At 40.2% G+C, this 20,000-nt stretch overlaps 1 protein-coding gene across 1 annotated transcript in view; it reads left to right on the plus strand.

Moving 5' to 3' along the window:
* The window catches only part of LOC137630836 (class A basic helix-loop-helix protein 15-like), a 429,364-nt gene extending 421,208 nt beyond the window's left edge, over window positions 1–8,156 (plus strand). Inside the window, exon 4 of the mRNA XM_068362382.1 lies at window positions 6,052–8,156. Within this exon, the coding sequence (XP_068218483.1) occupies window positions 6,052–6,372 (321 nt within the window). The 3' untranslated portion in view covers window positions 6,373–8,156. The remainder of the gene's footprint in view (window positions 1–6,051) is intronic.
* Window positions 8,157–20,000: the final 11,844 nt, after the last annotated feature.

The raw sequence follows: 20,000 nt of genomic DNA on the forward strand, positions 1-20,000 counted from the left end.
ATACATATACACATAACAAAAATAATTAAGTCCTTTTGATCTAACCGTCTAGTAAACAAAGCGAATGAGGCAACACGTGACTAGGATTAATCGCATGAGAGACGAAGACAGAAGAGCAAGTCCTTCAGAAGTGTAAAAAAAAAAAAGGAGCAAGCTAAGGCCAGTCAAGGGGTTACCAGTTGACCTAATCTGTATTTATTTATTCATGACTTTGTAGGGTTTTTTGATGAATGTGTCGAAAGGCAAAGCCAGAAAACGAGGTCATTTGCAAATGTCATCTCAGACACATGTTTAGAGAAAGAAAGCGAGAATATATGGGATACTGATATATTATTTAGATAAAGGATAGTGGTAAAGGATTGAAGGCCAAATTGGTGTAAAATAGGAGAAAGTGATATGACATGTAGAGGATAGAAAGTAAAAGACGATGCAAAAGGAGAATAAGAGAGAAAGATGAATGACAATAAATTGTATAAAAATAGAAGAAAGATATATGACTTTCAGAGGACATGGGGTAAAGGACGATGTAAAAGGAGAGAGATTGTTAAAAATAGGATTAAGAATAAAAACATATCTTGAAAAGAAGGGACAAACAGAATATAAACACGGTCACAACTTGATAAAAGTCAAGACTTAAGGAGAGAGAGAGAGAGAGAGAGAGAGAGAGAGAGAGAGAGAGAGAAGGGTATGTATTTCGCAACTGTTCCATCTATGAATATGAACGAACAAGTTGATAAAGGTCAAGACTTAGAGAGAGAGAGAGAGAGAGAGAGAGAGATTTAAACATAAGCTGCTCATCTCAAACCTGAAAAAAATAGATTGGAATTGTCTGATCCTCTGATACATTAAAAATATTCTTGACTGGTATTAGAATAGAGGAATTGACTACCGAATATTTACTTTTTGTTCAGGATGTAGTATTGTGTTAGTATTACAATGTCGGACAAAGGCCTTAGACATTAAGCGTATCAATCCCTACAGGCAACATACCCTGCCTTTATATAATAACGTAACAAGGGTCATTACTAAAATTAATTTGCAATATATTTTGTTTCAACCTTCGTAATTATATTCATTTCGTGATTCTGTTCACTATTATTTTAATCCTACTAACTGATTATTATTATTATTATTATTATTAGCTAAGCTACAACCCTAGTTGGAAAAGCAAGATGTTATAAGCCCCAGGACTCCAACAGGGAAAAATAGCCCAGTGAGGAAAGGAAATAAACAATATTTGAAGTAATGCAAATTGAAATAGATTATTTTAAAAACATTAATAATATTAAAACAGATTTGATATATAAACTTTAAAAGGACTCATGTAAGCCTGTGCAACATAAAAACATTTGCTGCGAGTTTGAACTTTTGAAGTTCTACCGATTCAACTACCCGATTAGGAAGATCATTCCACAACTTGGTCACAGCTGGAATAAAACTTCTAGAGTACTGTGTAGTATTGAGCCTCATGATGGAGAAGGCGTGACTTTAGAATTAACTGCATACCTAGTACTACGAACAGGATGGAACTGTCCGGGAAGATCTGAATGTAATGGTAACTTGAGAGTAAAGCTTTTTTCTAGAGTACAAAAATAATTTTTTCCACTGTCAAAGGAAAGTTACTTTTGATGAAACAAAATAAAACAGATCCTCAGAAGACATCAAAGTACCCCGTTGTCTTTGCCCAAATCATTTCTTTGAGCGCCTCCAGAAAATATAGCCATCTCTCTCTCTCTCTCTCTCTCTCTCTCTCTCTCTCTCTCTCTCTCTCTCGTAATCCCAAAGAAAAAACTTCCAACGGGTCTTCCAGTTTTTATTACAAACCATACAACCGTTGCTCCTGGAAAATGCCATGTCGCCAACACTGGAAGATGGATAAGGCCTGAATTGTTATACTTTTTTTTTCTCGTCAATCTGTCACCTCTGTCCGCCCCCCCCCCCCCTAACCTTTCCCCTACCCTTCTCTTCAGCCTGTCTGTTTGTATGCTTGAAAATCGTATATGTTCCGCTTTCATAAGAATTGAGTGTCTTGGAAATCCAAGTCGTATCTCCAGACGTCTTTCAAAGGAGTCCTTCTATTCTTTAGAATAATTCTGAAAGTTGGTTTTCATCCTCATAATTTCTTTCTCTCTCTCTCTCTCTCTCTCTCTCTCTCTCTCTCTCTCTCTCTCTCTCTCCATAGTTTATATATGACATATATTTTAACGTAGCTACTAAATTAAGACATTTTGTATTTTTTATTCATTACTTTCCAATTGTAGTTTTGTTTATTTCCTTTCCTCACTGGGCTATTCTCCCTATTGGAATGAATGAATGAATGATTTGAAGTTTTCTGGCATCTCTCCTTTTTGGAGCCCTTGAGCTTGTGGCATCGTGCTTTTCCAACTAGGGTTGTAGCCTAACTAGTAATAATGATAATAATTATATGCGTTTTATTAATCAAGACTGTTTTATCCGAGAATACTTAACAGGCTTTACTACTCACACGTACATACTTTACACACACCGACATACATACACACATAAATGTACATACACAAACATATTACACAAAAATAGCTGTAAAACTTTTACGAAGATCAGTCGTTCAATTTACAATAAATGTAATATCAAGCTTACAGCAAAGTTGTTCAGAATTAACAAACTGAATTTTAATGTCTGAGGAATAGGTAAAATTTCTATTGCATTTATTTTGAATTGATTTTTTGGATTCTGGATCATATGGTCCGGCGTCGGTGACAGGAAAGCTATTCAGTGTCAGGGTGCGACTGGTGAAAATAACCTCATTTGTGCTATGAATTTAAAATTTACCATAATTTGCTGCAATGTTGCAAAGAGCTTGTGTCAAAGAGCCAGGTAATCTATAATAGAAAAAAGGAAAAATTAAGAAGTTGGACAGCAAGATGGAAGAAATGATGTGGCAATTAATCTAAAGACTTTAAAGACTAATAAGTGGGTGCAGCTTTCGTAGTGCCTACAGTACACCATACAAGGCGAACCGAACTGACTGCCCTATCACTCAATTGAGGTAAATCCGGATTAAATATTTCACGACTGAAACATAAAAGGTAATGACTTTGCAATGGAGGGAAATCAAAGGCTAATAAGTGGGTGCAGCTTTCATAATGCAACAGCACACCACAAGAGTTGAACTGACAGCCCTATTGCTTCACGGAATTAAACCCGGATTAAATAATTCACGACTAAAACATTAAAGGTAATGACGCAGCTACAAAGGCGAATCAAAAGCTAATAAGTGGGTGCAGCTATCGTAATGCCTTCAGTACACCGCACGAGTTGAACTGACGGCCCTACCACTTCAGAGAGGTAAACCCAGATTAAATAATTCACAATTAACACATAAAAGGTTCAGTGATGAACTGGGATCCATAATGCAGATTACAGCTTCCCCAAGGGGACTACAACTCGACGCTCAATGTCAAAAGGTTTCATATTCATGGTCACGTCTTTCTTAATCTTCGCCCCTGTGTCATCCAACTCGCTGTTCCGATCAAAGAAAATAGAAGGATCTTTGTATGGGTATAATTGTCTCAATTTTATAATTATTTTTCGATGCTTCTTTTATTTAAGCTGATGTATTCTCCGAGTACAGTACTTTAAACTGTACATTCCCAAAAATATACAGCATTTTAAGCTGGTGTATTCCCAAAAATACATTACTCTAAAACTATATAGTTTCAGGAATAAAGTTCTTTAAGCTCATGTATTCTCAAGAATATAGTACTCAAATTTCATGTATTCCTAAGTATACAATACTTTAAAATTATATATTTGAAAAAATACAATACTCTAATTTTATATATTCCCAAGAATATAATGTTTTAAACTATATATTCCAAAGAATACAAAACTATAAGCTTATTTGAACCCAAGAATACAACAGTACTTTAAACTTCATATTATTATTATTATTACTTACTTATTTACTTACTTACTTACTTACTTACTTACTTACTTACTAAGCTACAACCCTAGTTGGAAAAGCAGGATGCTATAAGCCCAGGGGCTCCAACAGGGAAAATAGCCCAGTGAGGAAAGGAAAAAATGAAAAATAAAATGTTTTAGGTAGAGTAACAACTTCAAAATAAATATCGCCTAAATAAACTATATAAACTTTAACAAAACGAGAGGAAGAGAAATTAAATAGCATAGTGTGCCCGAGTGTACCCTCAAGCATGTGAACTCTAACCCAAGACAGTGGAAGACCATGGTACAGAGGCTATGACACTACCCAAAAATAGAGAACAATGGTTTGAATTTGGAGTGTCCTTCTACCCATACCAAGAGGAAAGTGGCCACTGAACAATTACAGTACAGTAACTCCTTGGGAGAAGAATTGTTTGGTAATATGTCCTCATAGGTGTATGAGGACAGAGAAAAACATGTAAAGAACAGGCCAGACTATTTGGTGTGTGTGTGTGTGTGTGTGTGTGTATATATATATATATATATATATATAGGCAAAGGGAAAATGAACCGTAACCGGACAGAAGGATCCAATGTAGTACTGTCTGGCCAGTCAAAGTAACCCATAAGTCTCTAGTGGTAGTATCTCAATGGGTGGCTGGTGCCCTGACTAACCTACTACCTAGAAATTATTACGTCCTTTCTGTTTCGTTGCTTCATTTAGTCATTTCTCATTAACGTTTGCTTCTGGTCTTTATTTGATGTTTCTTGATCTTATTAATTTATTTGGGCATCAGATTTTTTTCTGATTTAATAACCAGAAATGGTTCATCATCCGTCCATTCTTCCGAAATGGTAAACACCCTATTTTAACATTTATTGATTATCATCATAAAGTAATTAACCACTGGAATTAAATTCCTTTATTCCAAGGAATTTAAAATGAATTAATTTTAAATTTTTTAATAAAAAGAATAGGAAACGATATAATCTCCCTTTTTCGGGATTTAAAATATATTAATCTCCCTTTTTTCAGGATTTAATATACACCAATATCTCTTTTTTTCAGGATTTGATATATAATAAATCTCCCTTTTCAAGATTTAATATATTAATCTCCCTTTTTTCAGGATTTAATATATAATAATCTCCTTTTTTCAGGATTTAATATACATTAATCTCCCTTTTTTCAGGATTTAATATACATTAATCTCCCTTTTTCAGGATTTAATATATATTAATTTCCCTTTTTCAAGATTTAATATATATTAATCTCTTTTTCAGGATTTCATATATATTAATCTCCCTTTTTCAGGATTTAATATATATTAATCTCCCTTTTTCAGGATTTAATATATATTAATCTCCCTTTTTCAGGATTTAATATAAATTAACCTACATTTTTCAGGATTTAATAATTAATTATATTAGGACAAATCAATCCTTAGTGCAATGGATTAAAAATGACTAAATCATCCTCTTATAGATTTACTAAGTTTCTTGGATCTACATTTTATAATATAAACACTCAAACTCAATTATGTTTCCACTGCGATGATAAAATTATGTAGGCCACTATTTAAAGAATCAACTATCCTACTTTGATTTAATATATGATGGTGTATCCAGTTACGAATGAACCAATACGTTTTATAGTGATGAAAACAAACTCTATGTTTCTACCATCAGGATTTTAAAACTGTGTAATCCTTTTTTCAATTTTTAAGAATTATTTAACCAACTTTGATTTAACACACGTAAGTGTTTCCAGCTACGAATGAATTAACTGTTTCGTGTTATTTTCTCTTTCTGAGAATATATCCAATCACTTGAAAAATTTCTTAAGTTAGTTTATAAATCAAATATGTTTTAATGTTGTTAATGTTTTTAAAATTTCTTATTTTAATTTTCATTACTTCTTATATCCTTTATTTATTTCCCTATTTCCTCTCCTCGCAGGGCTATTTTTCCTTGTTGGAGCTCTTGGGCTTATAGCATCTTGCTTTTCAAACTAGGGTTGTAGATTAGCTAGTAATAATAATAATAATAATAATAATAATAATAATAAACTGTATCTTACTGTCTTGTCTTATTATATCGCTATCTCTCTTTCTCCTGACGTAGGCGCTGCGAGAGGTGATCCCCCACGTGAAGAGGGAGAGAAAGCTATCCAAAATCGAGACCCTGACGCTGGCCAAGAACTACATCATGGCCCTGACCAACGTCGTCTGCGAGATGAGAGGCGAAGACAAACCTTACCAGCTCTTCCCGAGTCCTTCGTCAGGGACACAGCCTACGTCTCCCAATCCCTGTTATTCCAGCCCAGACACCCCTACAACCAACAACAACAGCACTACAGCAAGCAGCCAAGTCATCCTCAACAACAACAACAACAACAACAACAACAACAACACTATGATCTCTAAAGACACTGAAATCTTTTGAGGTGTTGTTCATTGTATATTTCACGACTGCTCGATCGCCGGACTGTGTTATGGTGTTTGTTTGACTGTAAGTTTTAGAAAAAAAAAAAAAACTGTAAATAAACAGATGAACGAAAGACAATGCTGAGGAAAAGAGTATTGGATTTAGTGAAGTCTGGAAATCAAGATTTTTTTTAAACTGGAAAAATATCCGAAAGTGGGAGCGATGTACCTGGAACTCCAGAGAGATCAAATCAGTTTATTTAGTCCTGTGAACACGGCAACTCAGTATTATATAAAAAGCTATGGTTATTTGCTAGGATTCGTATCCATCTCTCTCTCTCTCTCTCTCTCTCTCTCTCTCTCTCTCTCTCTCTCTCTCTCCACACTGAATATGTTGCCGTGGGCAGACCAATGCAAGAATTACTGTTGAAATACTGTTAAAAAGAAAGTCTGTCTTCACATTCCATAATGTTTCCAATACCCACAAATCCTCTTGAGATACACAAAACTGAAACACCACTCGTATGAACTCCTGACCGAGGCCAAAATGAGGCCAAACCTGCTGAAGTGAAAACAAAAGTAGCAGATAAAAGAGAAGACTTAAGTCCATGTTATAATTATTATTGTCCGATACCCCAAGCTTTTCCTCCATTAAAAGATTGATATATCAATATATCACCTCCCCCTTTTTGCCATTACCATCATTATCATTGTCAGTACCATCATCATCAGCATTATCATCATCATCATCATCATTAAAGGAGTCATTAAGAATTAACGCTTTCCTAAGCATGGCGTTCATTATTCCCAATTAGTGGCTGGATGTTAATGAGTTTTTGATGATGTACGAGGACTTACTTGAAGAACAGCAGCAGCCAATAAACGCCTCTTATTCTCAAACTCCCCCTCTTACTTCCCCCTTTCCCTCTTGCTTTCCCCTCCCCCTTCACTTCACTCTTATTTCCCCTCCCCCCTTCATCTCCCTCCTGCTTCCCTCCCCCTTCACCTACCTCTTACTTTCTCCTCTTCCTCCTCCTTTACCTTCACCTCCCTCTTGCTTTTCCCTCCCCTTACACCTCCCTCTTGCTTCCCCCTTCATCTACCTCTTGCTTCCCCCTTCATCTACCTCTTGCTTCCCCCTTCATCTACCTCTTGCTTCCCCCTTCACCTCCCTCTTACTTACTCCTCTCTCTTTCTCCCCTCCCCCTTCACCTGCCTCAACTTTCTCCCTCCCCCCTTCCTCTCCCATCTGACAATCTCTAGAATTATGTTGGGAAGCCTTGACCTTTCTCTTCCGGATGTCAATCTTTGATGTTACTTTCTTGCCTGAGTAAAATCTAGAATTAGATTGGATTTGTGTTATATACCCGGGCGTTAGGGCAGTGGAGGCCATTCGATAAGGCAGAAAAATTTCTAAGTGATTTGACAGTAAGATGGAAGACATGAATATGAGGTTAAGTAGAAGGCTAGAAATAAAGTTCAGTGATCCTAACCTAAAATAATGCCTACAGTGGACCACGTGAGAATTACTGATATCACTACCCACTCACGTGGTAGAGTGAAATTTAAAGCTTCAATTCTTTGTTATCTAAATTTTCTACAAATTTGGTAGGATTACCGACTTTAAATTTTGTGGTCGCAGCTAAAAGCGAATTTCAAAATGTATCTTGAAATTTCAAATCTTGCTAGATTATGACTTTTCCAATTTTATTTTTTCCCCAAAATGCTCACTAGATTAGATTCTTAAAATATGAACCGTCTTCTGGGGATGGTAAAAAATAATATATTGTTTTCGCATTTCCATAGTTTTTTTTTTTTTTACCAATTTCTTCTAAAGCATTGGTAAATCAAATGTTTACCTACGCAAGAACGAATAAAAATCTTGTTGGGATGCAAGGTTAATATTTGATAAATATATAAAACTGAAATGGTGCCATGAATCTCTCTCTCTCTCTCTCTCTCTCTCTCTCTCTCTCTCTCTCTCTCTCTCTCTCTCTCTCTCTCTCTCAATCTTGTTGGAATGCAAGGTTAACATTTAATAAATAAATATACAAAATTGAAATGGTGCCATGAACACACTCTCTCTCTCTCTCTCTCTCTCTCTCTCTCTCTCTCTCTCTCTCTCTCTCTCTCTCTCTCTCAGACGGCTGGGAGATGTAATTCAGCCAGTTGACAGACATGCCAGTGACGATATATGTTGGCGATTTTATCTCTCCCACGACATGTCTCAAGATGTCTCATTCGTTTTCTTGGCTTTTTTTTTTTTTTTTTTTTTTCTTTTTTCTTCAGTGTTCCAGACAATTTTCCAATCTGTAGTTTTACTTTCTGGAAGATACAGAAACACACTTTTTAATTTCTTTCTTGCATTCGAAGATCCTACAAAAAATTTTCTTAACTTTTTTCATTTTTTCATTCATTGTTACATTATCATAACAGCTTACAGTGTTCGTTCATCGACCATTTATGAAAATTATTGCCAGAAATATCACTACGAAGTTTAATTAAAGCATCTATATATATATATATATATATATATATATATATATATATATATATATATATTTATTTATTTATATACTGTATATATATATATATATATATATATATATATATATATATATATATATATATATATATATATATATATGTATATTTTTACTTCATACGACTTTGACAACCCCTTCTCTCTTTTGAAAATCAAAATGCTCTAGTTAAGTGGTTCTCAACCATGGGTACATGTACCCACAGTGGTACATTTTTCCTCTTCAGGGGGTTACATAGAATCTGAAAGAAAATCCAGTACTTTTCAATATCAGTTTTTTTCATAGTTTCTCTTGTTCCTCCTCAATTTTAGGGGTACAAAGTAATCTATAAAATGCCAAAGGGGTACAGCAAAACAAAAAGGTTGGTAGGTTGAATATCTGTGCTCTGTAGTCAATTTTTTTTTAGTGAGGCAGATTTGCACCGACTCGCAGGGGTGCCCTTTAGCTTGGAAAAGTTTTCTAATAGCTGATTGGTCGGAAGTCTTTTTGTCCGAATACTTTCGACCAATCAGCTATCGGGAAAGTTTTCCAAGCTAAAAGGGCACCCCTGCGAGTCGGTGCAAATCTGCCTCACTAAAAAAATTGACTAAAGTTTATCCTCAAATAATTATCAAAAACTCTAAAAACATGACAAGCAATCCCTTTCTATACCACTCTCGAGTGACGTCACTGGCTATGCACCTCTCGCTCTGAAATTCTAATTACAAACGTGAGGTGGGATAACAGAAAGCAAGCAATCAGCAGCTCTTGCAGGATACAGGTCGGATCGTCATTTAAGGCTTTCCTTAGCAATTCAGGACTATAATTGGTGCCAAATAGACTTTTTATGTCCACAGTTTCATTGCATATTTCCTAATGTAAATATCAACCACAATGGCATTCAATATCGAATTCTACCTAGGGAATGTATATCCACTGGAAATTCATTTATGATAACAGCTTCTGGTTGGGGGAAGATTCGAACCTATGCCTCTTAGCCGAAACTATGCCTGATTACGTTCGAGTCTCTGCCCGGCCAGAAGCTGTTATCGTAGAAGAATTTCCAGTGGATATACATTCGATATTAAATGCCATTGTGGCTGATATTTACATCGATTAAAATCACGATTGTAAGTGATATATGATATTAAAAAAAAATGTGGCATTTCATATAAGGTCTCTCGCTTCTTTCACGACAAATATTAGAATATGTATCACCATCAGGTAAGAGTACCATAATCACCATCTTTACAAATAGAGAAATCATCACTATAGACGTATATTGCAATTCAAATCATCATGAATCCCCCTAAGGTGACTATTCACATGACAAATCATTATTCTATTACTCATCATTGCTCGTGAGTAATTCATCAGCGTGCTCGCTATTAGGGTCATCACATCATCATAATTAGTTCATAAACATCATTTAAGTAACTCTCGCCCTAGATATCAAGTAACTACAGTCAGAAGTGTCAAGTAACATCATCATCATTACTTTTTGTTTTCAAGTTACTCTCGGTCATTATCTCAATCAGTAACAGCATTACCTTCAAGAATTTCGCCAATCACATCATTTGGTCACTATCATCCTTGTCACCATTGGGTAATTTCCATCATTATTCACAATTAATTAAGCCTCCATCACCATTAACGCAATATTGCCTTCATTATCATAATCACTTAAAGGCAACATTATCACCATTTGGGCTACTATCATCGCCATCATTCAATCGCTTTTACTGTCATTACCAATTGTAGATTCAACTTGTCACTCAAATATTATTCACTGTCATCACAGGTCATCAATATCAGTGCTATTATATATCTATACACAATCACTATTAGTTAGCAACTCAATCATCATCGCTATAAGAGAGTTTTTATCACCGCTATTTCCAGCAATCGCTACTTAGTAACCATCGCCATTTGTCCTCAAAAGAATATTTTCTTCAGCTATTTTCTCCACTGAATGAGAGCACCTTTTCAATAAAAAATTAACGATAAGATTAAGAATATCTCTCTCTCTCTCTCTCTCTCTCTCTCTCTCTCTCTCTCTCTCTCTCTCTCTCTCAAGAATCTTTTCTTCAGCTATTTTGTCCATATCCATCTGAATGGGAGCACCATTTAAATAAAAATTAACGATAAGATTAAGAATAATGTTATTTCCTCCCCAATCCCTTCATTTAAAAACCTGATTCTTAACAATTATAATAATGAAATTACTTGGATATTATCCTCTAAATATATACTGATACATATAAGACCCCAAATTCATCTTTTCAATTGCAGTAACCCTTCTCATTTGTACTTTTGTCTGATGCAGTGGTCGTTTTCCCCCCTCACCCTCATTTGGCCGAGTAATATTCTTGTCACTTTCATCGGATTAGACTTCGCTATTCCCCTTACCTGGTTTAAATACTTTTAATTATTATAATTCTGACACAGTTGTATCCCCCATCATTGATTTCTATCATTGGCATTAAATTAATTATATCAATCTGGTGTTGCCATCTGTGCGTCATTTGAGTTGGCGTTGGTTACTGCTGGCTATTCTTTCGTGGGCAATCAGCTCTTTAATATCGAGGGTCTGATCTGAAATTATGATGCGGCTTTCCCACTCCCTCTCTCTGCACATACGAACCCACTCTCCCTCTGCACATACAAACCCACTGCCTCGCTCTGCACATTCTCTCTCTCTCTCCTCTCTCTCTCTCTCTCTCTCTCTCTCTCTCTCTCTCTCTCTCTCTCTCTCTCTCTCTCTGCACATACAAACCGACTGCCTTTCTCTGCGCATACGAACCCCCTACCTCTCTCTGCACATAAGAACCCTTTGCCTCTCTCTGCACATACGAACCTACTGCCTCTCTCTGCACATACGAACCCACTCTCCCTCTCTGCACATACGGACCCACTCTCTCACTCTCTCTCTATCTCTCTCTCTGCAGATACGAATCCGCTGCCTTTCTCTGCGCATACAACCCACAGCCTCTCTCTGCACCTGTAATCCTACTGCCTCTTTCTGCACATATAACCCCACTGCCTCTCTCTGCACATATAAATACACTGCCTCTCTCTGCACATACGAACCCATTACCTCTCTCTGCACATACGACCCTACTACCACTCCCTCAGCATATGCAAACCCACCCCTCTCTCTGCACATACAAACCCACTACCTTTCTCTGCACATACAAACCCACTACTCCTCTCTGCACATACAAACCCACTCCGTCTGCACATATGAACAAATGCCTCTCTCCTCATATACGAACCCACTGCCTCTACACATACGAACCCACTACCTCCCTCTGCACATATGAACCCACTACCTGTCTCTGCACATACGAACAAACCCCTCTCTTCACATACGAACCCACTACCTCTCTCTGCACAGACAAACCCACTGCCTCTCTCTTCACATACGAACCCACTATCTCTCTCTTCACATACGAACCCACTACCTCTCTCTTCACATACAAACTCACTACCTCTCTCTTCACATACAAACTCACTACCTCTCTCTTCACATACAAACCCACTAACACCTCTCTTCACATACAAACCCACTAACACCTCTCTTCACATACAAACCCACTAACACCTCTCTTCACATACGAACCCACTAACACCTCTCTTCACATACGAACCCACTACCTCTCTCTTCACATACGAACCCACTGCCTCTCTCTGCACATACGAACCCAATCCCTCTCTCTCTTCACATACGAACCCACTCCCTCTCTCCCTCTGCACATACGAACCCACTCCCTCTCTCCCTCTGCACATACAAACCCACTCCCTCTCTCCCTCTGCACATACAAACCCACTCCCTCTCTCTCTGCACATACGAACCCACTCCCTCTCTCTCTGCACATACGAACCCAATCCCAACCTCTGCACATACGAACCCAATCCCAACCTCTGCACATACGCACCCACCCCCCTCTCTCTCTGCACATACGAAGCCTCTCTCTGCACATACGAACCCAATCCCTCTCTCTCTCTTCACATACGAACCCACTCCCTCTCTCTCTGCACATACGAACCCAATCCCTCTCTCCCTCTGCACATACAAACCCACTCCCTCTCTCTCTACACATACGAACCCACTCCCTCTCTCTCTGCACATACGAACCCAATCCTTCTCTCTGCACATACGACCCCAATCCCAACCTTTGCACATACGAACCCACCCCCTCTCTCTCTGCACATACGAAGCCTCTCTCTGCACATACGAACCCGCTCCCTCTCTCTGCACATACGAACCCGCTCCCTCTCTCTGCACATACGAACCCACTCCCTCTCTCTGCACATACGAACCCACTCCCTCTCTATACACATACGATTCTGCTCCCCCTTTCCACACTCAATCTCACTCCCACTCACTGTCTCTCTTTAAACACTCACAAACTCTCTTCCTCTACACTCACAATCACTCCCTCTCTCCATACTCACAAACCCACTATCTCATCTTACTCAAGATCCCGTTCCCTCTGCATTTTTAGAACCCATTACATCTCTCCACACTCACAAATGTGCTCCCTCTTCCCACTCAAGAACCCGCTTCCTCTCTATGGACTCACAAATCTACTTCATCTCTTTTCACTCAAAGCTGCCTCTCTGCACTCATGAAATCTCTCTCTTCGCACTCACGAGTCCACTCCCACTCTCCACGCACACACAAACGCACTTCCTCTCTCCGCATTCACAAACTCGCTCCCTCTCTCCACATTCACAAACTCGCTCCCTCTCTCCAAACTCACGAATCCGCTCTCTCTCTCTCTCTCTCTCTCTCCTCTCTCTCTCTCTCTCTCTCTCTCTCTCTCTCTCTCTCTCTCTCTCTCTCTCTCTCCACTCACAAATTCGCTCCCTCTCTCCACAATCACAAACTTGCTCCCTCTCTCCACAATCACAAAATCGCTCCCTCGCTCTGCACTCATAAATTTGCTCCCTCTCCACACTCACAAATTCGCTGCTTCTCTCTGCACTCACGAACTCCTACCCTCTATCCGCACTCACGGAATCGCTCCTTCTCGCCACATTCACGAAATCTCTCCCTCTCTCTGCACTCATGAATCCACTCCCTCTTCACACACTCAACCCTGTTTCCTCTCTCAGTACCCAAGTTCAACTCTAACTGTTCACACTCACAAACCGGCTCCTTCTCTCCACTCTCTTGAAATCATTCACTTTTCCGCACTCACAAATCCGCTCTCTCTCACCACACTCACAAATTTCATCCCTCTTCACTCACAAACTCCTACCCTCAATCTGCACTCACAAATTCACTCCCCCTCTCTGCACTCCTGAACCCACTTCCTCTCTCCAAACAATCGAATTCACTCTCTCCCTACACTTTACAACTCACTCCATCTTCCTGCACTTACAAAGCCGCTCCCTTTCTCCACTCTCTCCAACCCTCTCCCTTTCTCCATACTCTCCAACCGCTCCTCTCTGCACCCACGAGCCCGCTCCCTCTCTCTGCACTCACAAACAGCCTCCCTCAATTATTTTCTCCCTCTATCTGCACTCACGAAACCCCTTCCTCCCTCCGCACTAACGAAATCCCTCCCTCCCTCCGCACTCAGAAACCCGCTACCTTTCTCTACATTCACGAACCTGCTCCTCTCGGCACTCACGAATCCGTTCCCCACTCTCAATTTGACTGGCGTATTTGCTACCTCTCTCTCCACTCATGAACTCCCTCCCTCTCTCCACACTAACAAAATCACTTCCTCTCTCTGCACTCACATACCCACTCTTTCTCTGCACTCACGAACCTGGTCTTCTCCACACTCACGTATCCGCTCCCCCTCTCTACACTCACGAAACTCCTCCCTCAATCCACACACACGAATTTGCTCTCTCTCTCTCTCTGCACTCGCGAATCCCCTCCCTCTCCCTACACTTTCAAACCCTCTCCCTCTCACTGCATTTATGAAGCCCCCCTCTCGCTGCATTTACAAAACCACTTCCTCTCTTTGCACTTACAAAACCACATCCTCTCTCTGCACTTACAAAACCACATCCTCTCTCTGCACTTACAAAACCACTTCCTCTCTTTGCATTTACAAAACCACTTCCTCTCTCTGCACTTACAAAACCACATCCTCTCTCTGCACTTACAAAACCCTTCCTCTCTTTGCACTTACAAAACCACTTCCTCTCTCTGCACTTGCAAAACCACATCCACTTACAAAAACACATCCTCTCTCCGCACTTACAAAACCATATCCTCTCTCAGCACCTGCACAACCACTTCCTCTCTCTGCACTTACAAAGCCACTTCCTCTCTTTGCATTTACAATGCCACTCCCTCTCTCTGCACTTACAATGCCACTTCTTTCTGCACTTACAAAGCCACTCCCTCTTCACTCTCTGCACTTACAACGCCACTCCCTCTCTGCACTTATAAAGCCACTCCCTCGGCACTCTCTGCACTTACAATGGCACCCCCTCTCTCTCTGCACTTACAATGGCACTCCCTCTCTCTGCACTTACAATGGCACTCCCTCTCTCTGCACTTACAATGTCACTCCCTCTCTCTGCACTTACAATGCCACTCCCTCTCTGCACTTACAAAGCCACTCCTTCGGCACTTTCTGCACTTACAATGCCACTCCCTCTCTGCACTTATAAAGCCACTCCCTCGTTACTCTCTGCACTTACAATGCCACTCCCTCGTCACTCTCTGCAATTACAATGCCACTCCCTCTCTTTGCACTTACAATGCCACTCCCTCTCTCTGCACTTACAATGGCACTCCCTCTCTCTGCACTTACAATGCCACTCCCTCTCTCCACTTACAAAGCCACTCCCTCGGCACTTTCTGCACTTACAATGCCACTCCCTCTCTGCACTTATAAAGCCACTCCCTCGTCACTCTCTGCACTTACAATGCCACTCCCTCTCTTTGCACTTACAATGCCACTCCCTCTCTTTGCACTTACAATGCCACTCCCTCTCTCTGCACTTACAATGCCACTCCCAATCTTTGTACTTACAATGCCACTCCCTCTCTCTGCACTTACAATGCCACTCCCTCTCTCTGCACTTACAATGCCACTTCCTCTCTCTCTGCACTTACAATGCCACTCCCTCTCTCTCTGCACTTACAATGCCACTCCCTATCGCTCTCTCTCTGCACTTACAGTGGCATTCCCTCCCTGTCTCTGCACTTACAATGCCACTCCCTCTCTCTCTGCACTTATAAAGCCAACTCTCTCTCTCTCTTTGCACTTACAAAGCCACTCCCTCTCTCTGCACTTACAATGCCACTCCCTCTCTCTCTGCACTTACAATGCCACTCCCTCTCTCTCTGCACTTACAATGCCACTCCCTATCTCTCTCTCTGCACTTACAGTGGCATTCCCTCCCTGTCTCTGCACTTACAATGCCACTCCCTCTCTCTCTGCACTTACAAAGCCAACTCTCTCTCTCTCTTTGCACTTACAAAGCCACTCCCTCTCTCTGCACTTATAATGCCACTCCCTGTCTCTGCACTTACAATGCCACTCCCCTCGTCACTCTCTGCACTTACAATGCCACTCCCTCTCTTTGCACTTACAATGCCACTCCCTCTCTCTGCACTTACAATGCCACTCCCAATCTTTGTACTTACAATGCCACTCCCTCTCTCTGCACTTACAATGCCACTCCCTCTCTCTGCACTTACAATGCCACTCCCTCTCTCTCTGCACTTACAATGCCACTCCCTCTCTCTCTGTACTTACAATGCCACTCCCTATCGCTCTCTCTCTGCACTTACAGTGGCATTCCCTCCCTGTCTCTGCACTTACAATGCCACTCCCTCTCTCTCTCTGCACTTATAAAGCCAACTCTCTCTATCTTTGCACTTACAAAGCCACTCCCTCTCTCTGCACTTATAATGCCACTCCCTGTCTCTGCACTTACAATGCCACTCCCCTCGTCACTCTCTGCACTTACAATGCCACTCCCTCTCTCTGCACTTACAATGCCACTCCCTCTCTCTCTGCACTTACAATGCCACTCCCTCTCTCTCTGCACTTACAATGCCACTCCCTATCTCTCTCTCTGCACTTACAGTGGCATTCCCTCCCTGTCTCTGCACTTACAATGCCACTCCCTCTCTCTCTGCACTTAAAAAGCCAACTCTCTCTCTCTCTCTTTGCACTTACAAAGCCACTCCCTCTCTCTGCACTTATAATGCCACTCCCTGTCTCTGCACTTACAATGCCACTCCCCCTCGTCACTCTCTGCACTTACAATGCCACTGCCTCTCTTTGCACTTGCAATGGCACTCCCTCTCTCTCTCTCTGCACTTACAATGGCACCTCCCTCTCTCTCTGCACTTACAATGGCACTCCCTCTCTCTCTGCACTTACAATGGCACTCCCTCTCTCTCTGCACTTACAATGGCACTCCCCTCTCACTCTGCACTTACAATGGCATTCCCTCTCTCTGCACTTATAATGCCACTCCCTATCTCTGCACTTACAATGCCACTCCCTGTCTTTGCACTTACAATGCCACTCCCTCTCTCTCTGCACTTACAAAGCCACTCCCTCTCTCTCTGCACTTACAAAGCCACTCCCTCTCTCTCTCTGCACTTATAAAGCCACTACCTCTCTCTCTCTGCACTTACAATGGCACTCCCTCTCACTCTGCACTTACAATGGCATTCCCTCTCTCTGCACTTATAATGCCACTCCCTATCTCTGCACTTACAATGCCACTCCCTATCTCTGCACTTACAATGCCACTCCCTGTCTTTGCACTTACAATGCCACTCCCTCTCTCTCTGCACTTACAAAGCCACTCCCTCTCTCTCTCTGCACTTATAAAGCCACTACCTCTCTCTCTCTGCACTTACAATGGCACTCCCTCTCACTCTGCACTTACAATGGCATTCCCTGTCTCTGCACTTACAATGCCACTCCCTGTCTTTGCACTTACAAAGCCACTCCCTCTCTCTCTGCACTTACAAAGCCACTCCCTCTCTCTCTGCACTTACAAAGCCACTACCTCTCTCTCTGCATTTACAAAGCCACTCCCTCTCTCTGCACTTACAATGCCACTCCCTGTCTTTGCACTTACAATGGCATTCCTGCTCTCTCTGCATTTACAATGCCACTCCGTGTCTCTGCACTTACAAAGCCACTCCCTCCTCTCTCTGCACTTACAATGGCACTCCCTCTCTCACTGCACTTACAATGGCACTCCCTCTCTCTCTCTGCACTTACAATGCCACTCCCTCTCTCACTCTCTGCACTTACAATGGCACTCCCGCTCTCTCTGCACTTACAATGGCACTCCCTCTCTCTCTCTCGTCTCATCCTCTCTCTCTCTCTCTCTCTCTCTCTCTCTCTCTCTCTCTCTCTCTCTCTCTCTGCACTTACAATGGCGCTCCCTCTCTCTCTGCACTTACAATGCCACTCCCTCTCTTTGCACTTGGAAAGCCACTCCATCTCCTTGCACTTATGAAGGTACTCTTTTTCTTTCCACTTACGAGTCTACTCCATTTCTGCACTTATATACCCATTCCCTTTCTGCACTTACAATGCCACTCCCCTTTCTCTACACTTACGAACCTTTCCCCTCTCCCTGCACTTACGAATTCACTTCCTCTCTGCACTTACGGACCCACTCCCCCATTCAGCTTAAAATTTCATTATATAATACTTATTTCTTTATTTCCTATTAGATAAGTCTTTTAAAATCATTTTAACTATAACTGTTTGATGCAAAATCATTTTCCATTTTCGAAATTTACAATCTCTTATCGAAATAAGTAGTCTCTCGATTTTTCCCCCAGGATATTCTGTCATCTATGCATTAGAAAAAAAAAGCAGCAAATATATTTAAGTATCATATACCAGCTGCTTTTTGCTGCTTTTTACTGCTTTACGCATGCGTTTTGACGCCTGTTTGCATTGCCTTTATTGCGTATTTACCCTGCATTTTCTCTTGATCCCCGAGCGTAATAAAAGAAGGAAAATAAACAGTGGAAAATAGAAGGAAAAACGTTAATTGCACGCGAGGCCCACGAAGTACAGTAGGAATTCGTATAAAATGGAAAAGAAAATTATCCTCATATGTTGCTGCTGTCAGCATTTCTGTTGATTGTAGGAAGCAAGCACAGCACAAAACAGTATTAAGCTGGAAACCAACCAATCTCTCTCTCTCTCTCTCTCTCTCTCTCTCTCTCTCTCTCTCTCTCTCTCTCTCTCTCTCTCTCTCTCTCTCTCTCTCTCTCAAGATTATCCCAACAAATAAACTTTAAAGGTATAATGAACGCCTTCATGCATCCATCCTTCCCAAAATGAGATTTTCAAAGTGAAAGCAAAAAAAAAAAAAATTGGGCAAGACTTCTACCATTACGAAATCATGCATCACTTAATTTTGTGTCCATGAACCAGACATCATATCATATCCATTATTCATAACGTAATTATCTGTAATTATTAAAAAGAAGGAAATACTTCAATAGAGGTATGTTAGTTATCACATGAATGTTTAGAGCTAGATAAGGATATATTTTTCTTGAATAGGTCATAGATATACTGTACTGTCCGAAATATATTTTGACATCTGCGAATTAATTATAGAGAAGGATTTATTTGGGATCGTTTCCTTTGGTCTTTCCTTAGTTGGGAATTCGTAGTTTGTCAAAGGACGATTTTAATTTTTCGAAGGAAAAGTGTTTTTTTTAAACTTTCCACACATTCAACTTTGCAAAGTTGATGAGAATGATAATTTATTTCGAGGATATAAAACATTTTCTATTTTATAAGGAATGGCGAACAGTGTGTGTCTTGGATTTTTACAGAAAAAGTATTAGTAATTTTTTAATAAATTTATTGACTGGATTTCACAAATTACCTGCCTGATTTTATTTCGTGGATGTAAAATATCTATTTTTTAAGAGTAAGGACGAACAATATATTTTGATTTTACAGAAAAAAATAAGTAATTTCTCAATATATTAAGTGACTGGACTTCACAAGTTAACTCCCTAATATTCTCATTATTTCCCAAACAAAGGATTGCTTATTTTTGCAAATAGAGAAGGATAATTTCACAGCTTATTTCCTATGGCTAAATGAAAGTCATTTCTAAACTTATTCTATGGCTAATTAAA

Source organism: Palaemon carinicauda, chromosome 39 (assembly GCF_036898095.1).
Source record: "Palaemon carinicauda isolate YSFRI2023 chromosome 39, ASM3689809v2, whole genome shotgun sequence".
NCBI lineage: Eukaryota > Metazoa > Arthropoda > Malacostraca > Decapoda > Palaemonidae > Palaemon > Palaemon carinicauda.